This window comes from Epinephelus fuscoguttatus, linkage group LG20, assembly GCF_011397635.1.
Source record: "Epinephelus fuscoguttatus linkage group LG20, E.fuscoguttatus.final_Chr_v1".
Classification (NCBI taxonomy): domain Eukaryota; kingdom Metazoa; phylum Chordata; class Actinopteri; order Perciformes; family Serranidae; genus Epinephelus; species Epinephelus fuscoguttatus.
The window spans coordinates 27043417-27057042 of record NC_064771.1 but is presented as its reverse complement, the minus strand read 5'-3'; the positions used below and the strand labels follow the sequence as shown (position 1 = coordinate 27057042).

At 43.9% G+C, this 13626-nt stretch overlaps 1 protein-coding gene across 3 annotated transcripts in view; it reads right to left on the bottom strand.

The window, feature by feature from the left end:
- Positions 1-325: 325 nt before the first annotated feature.
- The window catches only part of mta3 (metastasis associated 1 family, member 3), a 44800-nt gene continuing 31499 nt past the window's right edge, over positions 326-13626 (bottom strand). Inside the window, exons 14-19 of one of the 3 annotated variants that reach the window (XM_049564058.1) lie at positions 12819-13041; positions 11063-11155; positions 10774-10935; positions 10173-10204; positions 9972-10090; positions 326-2216 (exon numbers count right to left, since the gene is read on the bottom strand). In XM_049564058.1, the coding sequence (XP_049420015.1) occupies positions 2045-2216; positions 9972-10090; positions 10173-10204; positions 10774-10935; positions 11063-11155; positions 12819-13041 (801 nt within the window). In that variant the 3' untranslated portion in view covers positions 326-2044. Of the gene's footprint in view, positions 2217-9971; positions 10091-10172; positions 10205-10341; positions 10450-10773; positions 10936-11062; positions 11156-11629; positions 11656-12818; positions 13042-13626 lie in introns of those variants that run through there. The other 2 variants (XR_007448200.1, XM_049564060.1) reach the window with 2 other exon arrangements.

The window sequence follows — 13626 nt, the reverse complement described above, 5'->3', positions numbered from 1 at the left end:
TGGTTCATGAGGGAGGCTTTTGCTGTTTAATGTAAGCTGGCTCTCTATTAATTGCCTTGTGATGTTTTCAGACCATGACAACTTTTAGGGATGTCTCCAGGTCATCTGCTCCAGATTTAAACTTCAAGAGGAGCGTGAAGAACTGCAGGTGAAACACAATTTAAAGCGGCCATTTTCTTTCCAAGAAGGCCTCTGGTTCAGTCTTCGTGTAGTGCATTTTCTTTTTAACGTCAGCGTTGGACATTTGCCTCTTCTCTTATGGTAAAAGAACCTTAGTCCCCAACAATCCCACCCCTTCCCACCCACACCCTAATCCAGCCCCATGCCCCCACCCCGACCCTGCTCCCAAAATAACTTCATACAAACTGATAAAACTTCACAATGATTCACCATCAACACAAAAAAAAGTCCCACAAAGTTCTGTCGTTATGTCCTCCATCCATAAAAACCAAGAACAGCACACGTCAACACGCTCTCTCATGTGTTGTTGGCATGATCTCACACACACACGCACACACGCACGCACACAGACAGACACACTCTATCGCACACTCGCATGCACCCAAATACAGTATTTACACATACAAACACATTCCCAGGATTTAAGACAGGCAGCACTTGCAGTCACCTCAGGTGTTTTTTCTATTGCATCACGGCTCATGACATCCTTCTGTTGCCAAACAGTTAGACAGCTTCTTTAAGTGTTCGGGATTATAACTGCATTTTAAGGAATCAAGGACTTTAAAGGAACACTTCACCCACAAAATGATTATTTGTATATCAATTACTCACCCTGTGTTACGCTGAATTTGTGAAGAAAAATGTTGTTTTTGTCGCATCCCTCCGCAGGGAAGGAAGACTCAAACCCGCAGAAAATTCTCGATGAATTGAAGTCATAGGGGGCCACGTTTAGCAGCATGCTTTAAATACTCTCACACAGCTCATTGTATGCACAGTGCTTCCTAATTGACCCTTCACTGTGTCCCGCCCCCGGACGCAGACTGGCCAATCATCAACTTAGCATCAGGGTCCGACAACAACACAGCTGTGCTCATTTGTTTCAGATTTCCTTCATTTTCAGGCTGGTTTTTGGATTTGGAGCTAAATGTTGTGCCTGGGGCACATTGTGTATTAATGATACTCGTTATCTGGAGAGGTTGGAAAAAGATATACGTTTCAGACCCCGGAAAATGTAGGGTTAGCTAGCTAGCTACTGAAGATATAGCCTACTGAATGTATACACATGCTGCTTTTGCTTTTTAATGATTATAACAGTGAAACAAAGACCGACCCTGCTGTACAGGAGCCAGTGAAGGGAAGCAGGGAAACTTTGCTGATATTCAACCAGCTGTGTGGCATCACATGAATGTTGTTTGATTTCACCCAGAGATCCCTGCCCGTCTGGCGGCGGAGGTCCAGGTGCTGGCACCGGCCGAACAGCGTTCATCTGCACACACTGCGATGCCACACAGCTGGTTCAATAAAAGCAAAGTGTCCCTTTATATTCATTCGTCTTCTGTGGTGATCAGCAGTTAGTTTGCTTGTGTTATTGTGTGAGTTTGGTGAATCTGAACTTACCCTTTATGTCACCAAACTCACACAATAACAAAGACAAACTGATCGAGGCGGGGTAGACCAGCAGTTCAGTGATGTAAACTTAATGTTTTTTTGTCAGTGGAGTTTGGCTTTGAAGAGGGCATACTCGAGTTTCACTTCCAGTTCAGTTTTAAATGGTAAGGTTTAAATAAAAATACATGTGCTTGGGAAGTACCGAGCATACGGCTGCACGAGTTTTATGAGTTTGTAAACAGATAATTTGATATAGTTTTGCTGTTGTTAAATGTGGCCCCTCTGTACATCAATTGCTCACCATGGAGACATGCGAGAAAAACAGAGTCCTCTTTGCAAATTCAACGCAACACTGGATGAGTGGTTGATATACAAACGGTCATTTTGTGGGTGAAGTGTTCCTTTAATGAGAGAAAAGGAGGCGAGAATTTGTTGGTGTGTATGCAGCAGTGGTGTCAGAGGGTACGGTGTCCCGTCAGTCATGGATGACGATTGGGCCTCGCATCCTCAGGCTGGGGTGAGGGTGTGGAGGGGCGAGGACGAGCCCCTGTGGCGGGCCCTGGGTGACCCTGCGCAGGGTGATCTGCTCGCATGGCTGCCGACAAGCGTGCCTCAGCTGGGAGCGGGACAGCATCCGTCTGGCCCTCCTGGAGCAGTGAAGACGAGACAGGACATAAGTGCAGAAGAAGATACACTTATGCCAAGATAATGTTGGTTAAAAAAATCCAGACAGAAAGCACAATCATTACCTTGGAAACAGTAGTCAGTAACGGCAGCAGTAACAGTAGTAGACAAAATAAATCACCAGTCGGCCCGACTACTGTTTCCAAGGTCAGGAATGACTTTTTTTCATCTCAATTTTTAAGCCACCATGGTCGAAGAAGTCCTTAAAGTGCTCATGGAAAAAGGAAACTGAATCTAAAATTACAATTACAGCCAGGCAACTCCGCCTGCTGAGGAGGAGTGTGGTTGAATAAAGCTCCAGAACAGTTACTAAACACACCTTGTGGTGAGATTGTTTTGTCAATTAAAATTAGTCGTACAAATAATTTTGTTCTGATTATTTTGTTTCTTTTGAGCCAGGATAACTGTTCCCCCCGCTTCCAGTCTTTGTGCTAAGCTAAGCTAAGCTAAGCTAAGCAGCTGCAGGTTGTAGCTTCGTATTTAGTGTATCGATACAAGAGACCGTCTAACTCTCATCAAGAAGCAATTTTTTTCCCTCTTACATGTAGTGCTATTTTTTAATCTAGATTATTTTGGTGTGAGTTGCCATGGAGACATCTGCCTTCTCTCAAATATCTACTGCTAGTTCACTTAGCACCACTGCGCTAGCTAACGTTACAGCTCAGCAGAGGAGGACACCATTAATCTTTACATCTCATGCTGTCACACCCACGAGCCTCTCGTTCAGGAGTAGATGCACGCTTCCTTCTGTGCGGTGGTAAGGTTGGTGTAGTTCGGTAGAAAGAAAATAGTTCCTGTATGAAACTGCTCACAACAAGGTCTGTGGATTATCTTGAGTAACCAGGTTATGATTTCTGGGAAGAGACATTAGCTATGTTTCCATTCAAAAGTGATTCGAATCATTGGGAAATGTGCATTAAAAGAAATACGAATCCTGTGTGTTTCCATTAAATGTATGGACTTTGGTGAAAACTACGAACTTGCGCGAGTTTTCCGCAGAACCGGAAACAAAACAAGTCTCGCATTCTTCTTCTTCTACGTTTTCTGGCGGTTGGCAACCAGCTTGTAAATGCATTACCGCCTTCCCGACCCGGAGTGTGGATATCACCACGGAGAGAGGTGCGCTACGTCAGACTTAATTCGACCATAACTGTTTCCATCCGCCGTTTTGCGAATCAACATTTTTTCGAATCAACCAAAACCCGGCTAAAGCAAGTGTATTTTAGGTTGTGCGAATCAGGGGATTTTAATTTGAATTTTGGCGTTTCCATCATAATTTTCTGATGCGATACTTCTAGATGCGCATCTAAACAGGCTGATGGAAACATGGCTATTGCTGTTGAGTTTGTCAAACTCCGTCTTAATCCCAAGTTGTCAAGAGCCGGCCCTTGGGCAGTGACTTGTGGTGTCAGACACTGACGAAAAAGCTGTCCTTTAACGTTAGCATGATATGCAGGTGGTCGCTGGTATAGTTTAATGGCGCTCGGCGGCATCAGGAAGAAACACAGTGGGACAAGAACAAAGGTTAAGGTGGCAAAAGTCCGAGTGGGGTGAATGGGTCGAACAAACAACAACCGTCACCTGGGAGAGCAGTGTTCGCTTAGATTTTAAAGCCAAAGCCTGTTATTTTTTCCTAAACCCAACCACATGCGTTTGTTGTTGGAGAAAAAAAACATCAATTTGTGGTGTTGTAGCGATGTAGTGTGTTTATTTTGAAAGAGACTGTAAATGTTAAATTTCCTGTGAAAACAGAAGTGTATCTTGAAAGAAGACAATGCATGTAACAGGCAGAACTTGACATGGTGTCCCAGGGTACCTTACATGTTGTATGTGGACATGGAAGGTCCATGACCAAACGTTGATACGTGGTCAGAGTTAGGATGTGTTGTTTGAGCACCACAAGCCGAGTGCCATCTAGTTCTATTATATTGGAGAAAAGACAGACATCTCTACGGCTTATCTCCAACACTTGGCAACTCACACCAAAACAATCTAGACTGATAAACGGCACTAAAGGTCAGACGAAATACTATGTATTATTGATTTTGGGATGGACTGTCTCTTTATACAATACACTCGTTAGAAGCCAATAACCCATGACTGTATCTTTATGTTTCAGTAGCCATGCCCGCAGATAATGTTTGTCTGAATACATTATTTATACGGAGCTGACCACAGGCTCGATGCTGTGAGAACAGTGTGCAGTTAAAAGGCTGCCAACACGTGGAAACAATGATGAATTTGGCTTTGGGCTTTAGGAAAGAGATTATTTGTCATGTATGCTAATGGTTTACCAGCAGTTTGACAACGCTGCATGCTACTGCACCTAGGTAATTAATCACTTCATTGTTTGGTTGTGAAAATGTTGTCGTTATTCAATCTTTGATTTCGACAGTGTCTCCCATCTGTGACTGTTTTCAGTACATCTAACAAGCAACAGCTTTGCACAAGGTGTAAGTGTAAAGCCTCACCAGCAATAACTGATTCATTCAAGACATAAAATGAAGAAACTAATAAAGGAGAAATGTTCAGTTTAAGGGCATCAAGTTGAGATTCTCAGCTGCTAAGAAAGTAATTACAAATACCCACTTTTTTCTCATTTCAAGAGGATTCAAAGTGCAGCATTTATTGTGAGCAGAATATATCTGTTACAGAATAAAAGAGACTTCTCTGCAGGATATTCAGACTTATAAAGGAGCTCGCTGGTAATTTCCAGACTGCACTGCACTGGGCTTTGTGCTGTGACAGGAAGGCTTTTTTAACAGCCCACAGCAACCAGCGGCACTAAACTACAAGGCCATGGGGCAGACTCACAAGTGTTGGACACAATACTAATGGAATATTTTCAGACAAATACGAGATACATGACCACAACATACAGTTGATTCATGGTTCCCTTCAGGCGGTCAAGAAAAACACTTTCAGATGTAATGCGCGGCACAGCCCTCGTCTTTTCTTCGTCTTTTGCTGCTCTCAGCAGCACCGAGGATGTTTCTCTCATGTTGGGAACAGGGAAATACATCACTCCCCTCCAGATCCCTGCTGTTGATAAAATGAGCGCTAGAGTACTCATGAAGAATCTGCGCACATTATGTGCTTGTGCATCCAAGTATAGTAAATAGGCCTGAAATTGCATGCCGTAGCCGTGCATCCACACACACATTTTTCAAGTACAATGAACCCTGAGACTTGTTATTACACAGCACGACATACGTGATGTTACTTAGATTTAACGCAGAATATGAACCAGAGAGCAGATTTAGCTCTGGTGGCACATTATCTAAAGCTCTGCGGTTTGTCTGTTCAGCTGGCCGTCGGGAGGAGGAGAGCAAACATGTAAATCCATGCTCAAACACATCAAGCTGTCTCATTTACATTTCTGTTTCACTTTCTCTCGGTCTGTTTTCTAATATTCACCATTTCTGATGCTTTGTCCTGTTATTTCTCTGACTAATTTTGAATTCTCTGTATCTTACGCTAGGTGCAGCTGTGGAAGAAGTACGCAGAATCTTAAAGTAAAGGTACCAATGATACAATGCAGGGCCGTGATCACCTATTTAACTTTGGGGGACCATTTTCATTCCTCAAATTCTGGGATCCAGCCCTCCAGGGGAGTCTAAGAGGAGCCCAAAGGGTGGGTACAATGTTTCCACAGCAACACTGATGGGTCGCAATGGTGCTACTAGTGGTAAATGATGAATGAGTGGCGCTGCTAGCTTGCTCCTGCCCGACCAGGTTGGAGCGCAGTGCAGTGTTAGGGGCCGTACACATGCTGCATCTTTAACCGCCTGGAAAATGCGAGGTCAGGCGCTACATTTGTGCTTTTTTGTGCCAGCTTTCAGGACCGTGGCGGCAGGTTGCATCTGAGGTTGCTAAGGAGCATTAACAAGCATCATATAGCCTATTTACCTGAAATCCTGAGTGCAGAGCTGATCTTCTTCCAGGAGCTGTTTATAAGTGTGTAGGCCTATCTGTGGGACAGATGTAAAGCTCTGGGTAGCCCTGCAGTAACGTGATCAACGTGTCCGTATTTATCAGACTGAATATTTACAGAAGAAGGGAAAAATATCTGTCGTTCCAAAAGCTGAACTGGGTTTATCTCAGAGCACAGCTTCCGTGTCCTGAAAACTAGGCGCTTGGGAACGTGTGTGCGCCACAACAGCATCGCTCTAGCGTTTGAGTGCGCCTGCCATACGTTTACATTAAAAACAACAAATTTAAGGGCAGAAAAACGCCGCATGTGTATGGCCCCTTAGGCTAGCTAACGAGTAGAGACCAGGGGGTCGGCAGTGGACACTGTGTTTCCTTATTTTTAAGTGGCCAGCCAGCCGTCTGTCTCCCACCTGACACGGGTGGTGCACAGTGCAGTTAACTGAAGAGCAGCAAAATTAACCTATAGACCGACATGCAGTTGAAAATATTCTCTGCAATTAACCAACTAGTGGTAAACTGTTGACATCCCTTGTCTCGACACAACTATTAGAAGGGCTGCCATAAAATTAAGTTTCATTCTTAGGCGGAATTTATACCTCTGTGTTGAATCGTCAGCATACCTACACCGTAGCCTGACGTGCACCTCTCCAGAAATGTAACTACACGTTGTGGTGACGCAGACCTCCTGTCTATTTCTGTAAGCTGAAACCATTTCCCTCAGTGGAAACAAAGCTTTTATTTACTTTAATTTCACAGATAAGAAACAATAAATTGTGAAGACAATAAAGCCTCCACAAAAATAGCATCTTAAGTCTTGTGTGTGATTTATCCTGGCTTCATATGAGCAGAGGAAAACTCCGCTAGCTGCTAGGCTAATTTATACAATGTAAAATACCATAGGCTTGTGCTAATAACGTTAGCATGTTGTATTTGTTTGGAAAACGTGTTTAGTATAAGACAGTTGTTTTGTCAGTGAACCTTGTGAGTTGTAATGGAGCTGAATTTTGTAACGTTACCTTTGTTAAATGTTGCTGTTGTCCCTGGTTTCATATGAGTAGAGGGAAGTCAGCTAGCTTCTAGCCTAATTTATACAATGTAAAATGCCATAGGCTTGCGCTAATAACGTTAGCATGTTGTATTTGTGGGGAAAATGTGTCCAGATAAAGACAAGTGTTTGTCTGTGAATGCTGCGAGTTATAGTGAAGCTGATTTGTGTACTTGTGTTTGAAACTGTCTCTATTAAGCCATGTTTAATGTGTGTTTAATGTGTGTTTTGAATCAATTAAACTTTACAGCACTTCACAGAAACCTCCGCCGCCAACTAGTGTTTTGGAGGTGTAACTGCAGAGTGACACAGACACACCACCACACAACTAAACCCCCCTTAAGTATCTTATTTTTGTTGTGCATAGCGGTTTAAATTGTGTGTAACCTATGATAAGAAAAGTGCTAAAAGTGCTTCTCTCTCCCTTCCTGTCTCTATTTGTCTCTCTTGCCTCCCTGAATAAGTGGGAGTGATCTCCCACTCTTCTCTGCTCTGTGAAACACTGCCTTCTCCATCACACAGAGCGAGAGAAAGAGTGGGAGAAAGAGATGGAGGAGAGAAAGAAAATGAAACTTCCGATCATCTCTCATGAGCAGCAGCCTTTCAGAGCGTATCTATTAATGTCTTTTATTCAGAAAAGCATTAATTGGCTCTGCAAGGAGGGAGAAACACAGCATAATATAATAAAGGGACAGTATTCAGGACAACATCTCTCTCACACACAAGCACACATGTTGATATTGGTGGTGAGTGAGTGATCCATACGAGTGCAGCCATGGTTAATGTGGTAATGATATTTCCACTCATGGCCCAGCGCTGCCTGGCTCCACACTGGTCCGTCTGCACCAGTTAGCTGCTCTAATTTTAGCCCTGGTGATCGGAGGGCCGGGTGCCATGGCTCATTTAGACACAGGCCTAATGGAAGAACATCTCTCTTTCTCACATACAGACATGCAAACATTGACTCACTATGTGCATATGTGCATGTGTGTGTGAGAGAGTGTGTGTCTATGTGTGTGTGAGAAAAATAAATAGAGAGTGATTGTCTGCGTGTGAAACATGAATGCATGTTTAATCAATCATGTGTACGACAAAATGTGTGCAAAGAGAATCAGGTGTTTGTTTTCGAGACATTTGGATCAGTTGGGGTTTTTTTAAATTGTGCACCTGTATTACAGTCTGAAGCAAGTTTACGGGGCAAAAAAAAATCATTTACAGTCTTATTTATGGAGGAGATAATCAGTTTTATTTCATTTTAATTTAAGTGAAATCTTACACTTTGCCAATAATGTCATTTAATTTGATTTGAGTCTTGAAAAAACTAAAATATTGCTAAAAAATGCACCATTTAAAGGGACAGTTCACCCCTTATTCAAAAATACATATTTTTCCTCTTACCTGTAGTGCAGTTTATCAGTCTAGATAGTTTTGGTGTGAGTTGCCGAGTGTCGCAGATATCAGCCGTAGAGATGTCTGCCTTCTCTGGAATATAACAGAACTAGATGGCACTCGGCTTGTGGTGCTCAAAGCACTGAGAAAATAAATTTGACAAACCCAACAGCAATGTCTCTTTCCAGAAATTATGACCCGGTTACTCAAGATAATCCACAGACCTTGTTGTGAGCAGTTTCATGTAGGAACTATTTTCTTTCTACCAAACTACGCCTGCCAACTGTATCTAGACGTTCCAGATGATCAGGAGGTTTTTACTGCGAGACAAATTATCTGCAGAGGTTTCTTCCTCTCCAAAACAAACAGAGCTGGTGACTTTACGTGGTAAAACACTTTATGGCCTAATGTAGAAACATGGCGGTGCAACATGGTGGGCTCCTTAGACGAGGACCTGCTCCCTATGTAGATATAAACGGCTCATTCTAAGGTACCGAAAGCAGGATTCTTATTTTCGGGAGATTATACAGTAAAGAAAACATACTTACTGTAGTAAATTAAATTTTTGCCTAAATCCCACACACTGAACCTTAAAAATAATTCATTCATTCATGTTTTGTAGCTGCTTATCGTGTTAGGGGTCACGGGGGGGCTGGAGCCTATCCTAGCTGACATTGGGCGAGAGGCAGGGTACACCCTGGACAGGTCACCAGACTATCACAGGGCTGACACATAGAGACAGACAACCATTCACACTCACATTCACACCTACGGACAATTTAGAGTCACCAATTAACCTGCATGTCTTTGGACTGTGGGAGGAAGCTGGAGTACCCATGCAGAGAACATGCAAACTCCGCACAGAGGAGCCAGCCCAACTGCAAAATAGGCATGACCAAATCCTGCAGAATTTGACTGGAATCAGACAAGAAAAAGGGTTAAGTGTAAAATTTGAATTCCCCAAGGTTGCCAAAATCCCCAAATTCCCAGATAACCAGTGAAGATGACCGCAATGTCTTGGATAGCAGCTTTTCCTCTAAGATTAATTTTCCCTCTGATAAAAATATCTGAATTTCTTCATTTGTTTTGATGAAAATAAACACTTTTATTCAAATCAGTTTTATGGATTTGAACTCTGCAGGCTTCCCAGACGCCACGCTGTTTCAACTCAATGGGTCAGCGTAACTTCAGGCGCATACGTGTATGTCTGTGTGCATGTTATGTAAGTAACATCTTTTCGGTCACAGCTCAATTCCTCCTATATACTGTCGACTCTAAGCATCACTTGCTTTCTCCATCACATGCACACAGTCAGCCAATCAGAGGTCGGAAAAGTGTCACCTTTGCTTACCTGGTCTCCCGGGTGACAAGGAAGAAGCTGTCATCAGGAGCATCAATCCAGTTAGGGCGTCTCTTGCGGATCATCACTCCGCCTCGGGTGTTTCCGGAGCTGCTGCTGCGGCCGTTATGCTGCAAATAGACAATTAGATTAATACAATAAAGGTTGATACACACGTGCAGTGCTTGTTAAAGGGGAGTATAAGGCACCTACCAGGAGGGGTCCACCTGTTGTACCTGGGTTATCTGCAGACACAGGGGAAAGTTGCAGAGTATGCGTGAGGGAATCTGTCACTTGTGAATAGTATTGATTGGTTTATTGCTTTTCCTAGTGGTGCAACAAAATGACTGTGTTTCAATGTCAGTAAAAATAGTGAAGTTACCAATAAAAAACAAAGTGTCAGACTGAAGTTGAACCATCCAAATTATCCAAATGACCCCCATCTGCTGATTCGTTTTCATTAGAATTAGTTGTCATTCTCTCCAACGAGCTAGTTTAGATAAGAAATGGCAGAAAGGGTTATCAGGTCCGGGTGTTATTTCCACTAATTTGATTTTATCAAGCAAAAGGACGACAAGGACATTGGATAGCAACATTGTTTGGTCCCCAAGGCTCACTCACATCATACGTAACTCAGTTAAAAAGCAAGACGGGACGCTTAGTCCAATTTTTGGGGGGTTTAGCAGATGTAAACAAGTACAACTTTTTGCTTCCAGGCCGGATTAAGTAAAGCAATAACACTCTTACTGAAAAATAAGTTGGAATAAGTTTTTTTTTTTTTTTTCCTTCTAAAGAAATGTGTCCGTGCTTGTACCTGCACGCCTGTCCGGCTCAGCCCTGCTGTGGTGATGGTAGCTGCGTTTTCCCAGCATGCCGTGGGGACCGTGTGGGAGAGAGGAGAGGAGGCGTCGAGGTGGAGGCGTCTGCAGGCCCGCGGTGCGGTGGGAGCGCGGGGCGTGGGCAGCCGGACGAGACTCTGGAAGAGACACCACAGCTGGAGCTGCATCAACTGGCTCCTACAGACCATCTGAATAACTTTGATTTATATTCCTTTGATCTGACACGGTTACTCGGCACAGTTTCAGTGCTCAGTGTTGATTTACCTAGAAACTGGAGAACACTGGTGAGAGTGCTCCTTTGGGCAGCTCTGGTTTTGGGTAGGCGAGTCCCCTGCCCTTCCGACACCCTTAACATGTCTAAACCAAACACACACACACACATTTTACAAAGCAGTGTCTCTCAGATTGCTCCCTCTGTCTACTGAGTCAAGTTGTGTATAACATCAGCCCTAACTGTTGGAGGTCTGTCAAAATGTTTCATATGACTAAAAATAACCTCTCATGTTTAAAATGAATGATGCAGGAGTCGATGCAAGTTTGCAAATCTCTGTCAATGTGGTGACTTACATGTCCACTTAAAATAATCTCTACCCACATGCACATACAGATGTAAGTACATGCTTCACATGCACAGACACAGAAAAACAAACTGTAAAGACACATACATTAAAATATGGAGGTATTATGACAGCAGGCACTGAAGGTTGACTCCATGCTGGGAGGAGGAGAAGGAGGAGAGGGGAGGTGGGTCTTTATGGGTTCCTCTGAGTGTTGTGGAGTTGATGGACAGATAACACGGGACACATGAAGCACAAGGACTCGGAAGAGATGCTTTCAGGTGTGACTTTATTGGAGGTCTACTCTCACATCCACACAGTGATGAAAAAAAAAGCAAAAAGAGGTAGAAGATGAGATGAGAATATTGCAACAGTTAGAAAATGAAGACGAGGGGGGAGATATGGCAAATCCTGTGTGCAGGATTTACGAGCGAGGAGAGGCAACATGATGGATTCATATGAATATTGCATGATTGGAACACAGGAGAACATCTGAGTGGATGGTATGGACGAGGGACATTGGTCCTGTCGATGAGTCCGAATGCGTAAGCCTGATCTAGCGGGAGACGCAGTGTAGCAGCATAGAAGTCAAGAGCAGCTAGTTATAAAACAAAAAAAGGTCCTTACTTCAGCTTCAACCTCCCTCCCTTAAAGTTTTATCAGTCCAAATGTGTCTGAAGCTCTTCGTCAACCCCACACACAGTTCATTTTGTCTCACAGAAACACATGATCAACAGCATGAGGAAAAACGTGTGCGCGAGAAGGAACAGAATTGTTTTAAAAAATGGTGATGGCAAACACACTGAGGCTGAGGTTCAGTATTTACAATGAACATTCGTGGCTGAGACAACTCGTTCTGCCGTGACGGCACAGAGTGGGCACGCCTGTACCAGGGGCGCCGTGCAAAATAGAGCTTCTCTTAGTAAAATACATTTTCTCTACATCTAACGTCAGCAAGTACACGGCTCAGACTAGAGTATGGGCTCTATTGGATTACAGTCTACTCGTTAATGACAGGAGCAAAGTCAGTTACTATGCGTGTGTGTGTGCATCTTCAAAGTGTGTGCAGGCGTGTTGAATCGCCCAGTTTCACCAATAAATCTTTGTGTTTAATTCCAACAGAGGCTTCAAGAACCACAACAGATAAAAGAATTAAAAAAATAAAAACACGAATGAAAAGATGATCAGAACTCATAGTTATGAGGACAGGCAGTCTTTATTGGAAACAGGGGGTGGGAGAATACAAAAACCAAAATAATAATAATAACAATAATAAAAACAGAAAGAGAGACAGACGGAGGGGGCAGAGAGGGCAGAGATGGGGGGTTGATGGTGGGGCAGTCAGGGTGAGGAAGGGTGGTGACTGTGTGTGTGTGTGTGTGCGTGTTTGTGTGTGTATGTTTTTGTCTGCAGGTGTGTGTGTCCATGTGGCAGAAGTTAGGAGGAATTGAAAGAGCTCTTACACTCTGCCTTTATGGCCCCACAGTTAATGGGGACAAAGGGCCGGCGCGCAGCACGGCGCAGCCTGATGATGTCACGGCACATGTGCCGGGCCAGCTTGGTGAGGCGGGTGGCCTGCAGCAGGAAAGCCTGCTTGGTCTTCATGGAGGACTTGGGGCTGCCGCTGTTTCGCATTGGCACCATGTGGTTGGACTGGCGAGGAGCGTGACCCCGCGAGCGAGGCTCCTGGGGGGGAAGGAGGGACACAGAGAAGGCATTTTAGGAGTTTTGAAAACTGCTTTTAAAAGGACATGAAATCTCTTCTCCATCAGCTTCTTACTGTGAGTGATGTCGCCCAGCAACATACTATTTTCTGCTTGAACTGGAACAGCTGTGATAGCTGTTTTTTGGTCACAAATCCTGGCTCAAATACTGCCTGCACATAAGCCCCGTCTCCACCAAACACTTAAAGTAACCCTTCAGACATGATACCTAGACCCTAGTGTTTCCACTGCAAACAGTGCCCTTAAATGTGGGCGGGGTTGTTGTCACTCACTGCTCCGTCCAGCACTCACTGTATTTCCTCATTACCGGTGACACAGATGGAAGTCTGCACCTCGTTTATCGTCGACAGAACGAGGCTGCACGCTGACATTTTCAGAACAAAATAAAACAGGCTGCAGTGAGAGTCTCTCTCCGTGGACAGCACAGCATCCTTTCATTTTATAGTTACAGTTTACTGATAAAACTCTCCACAGTATGAACAGTGGTTACATGAGCCTCAAAACCAGCCACAACTCAGCCCTGAGCAGAGTGACCGTCCTCTACTGA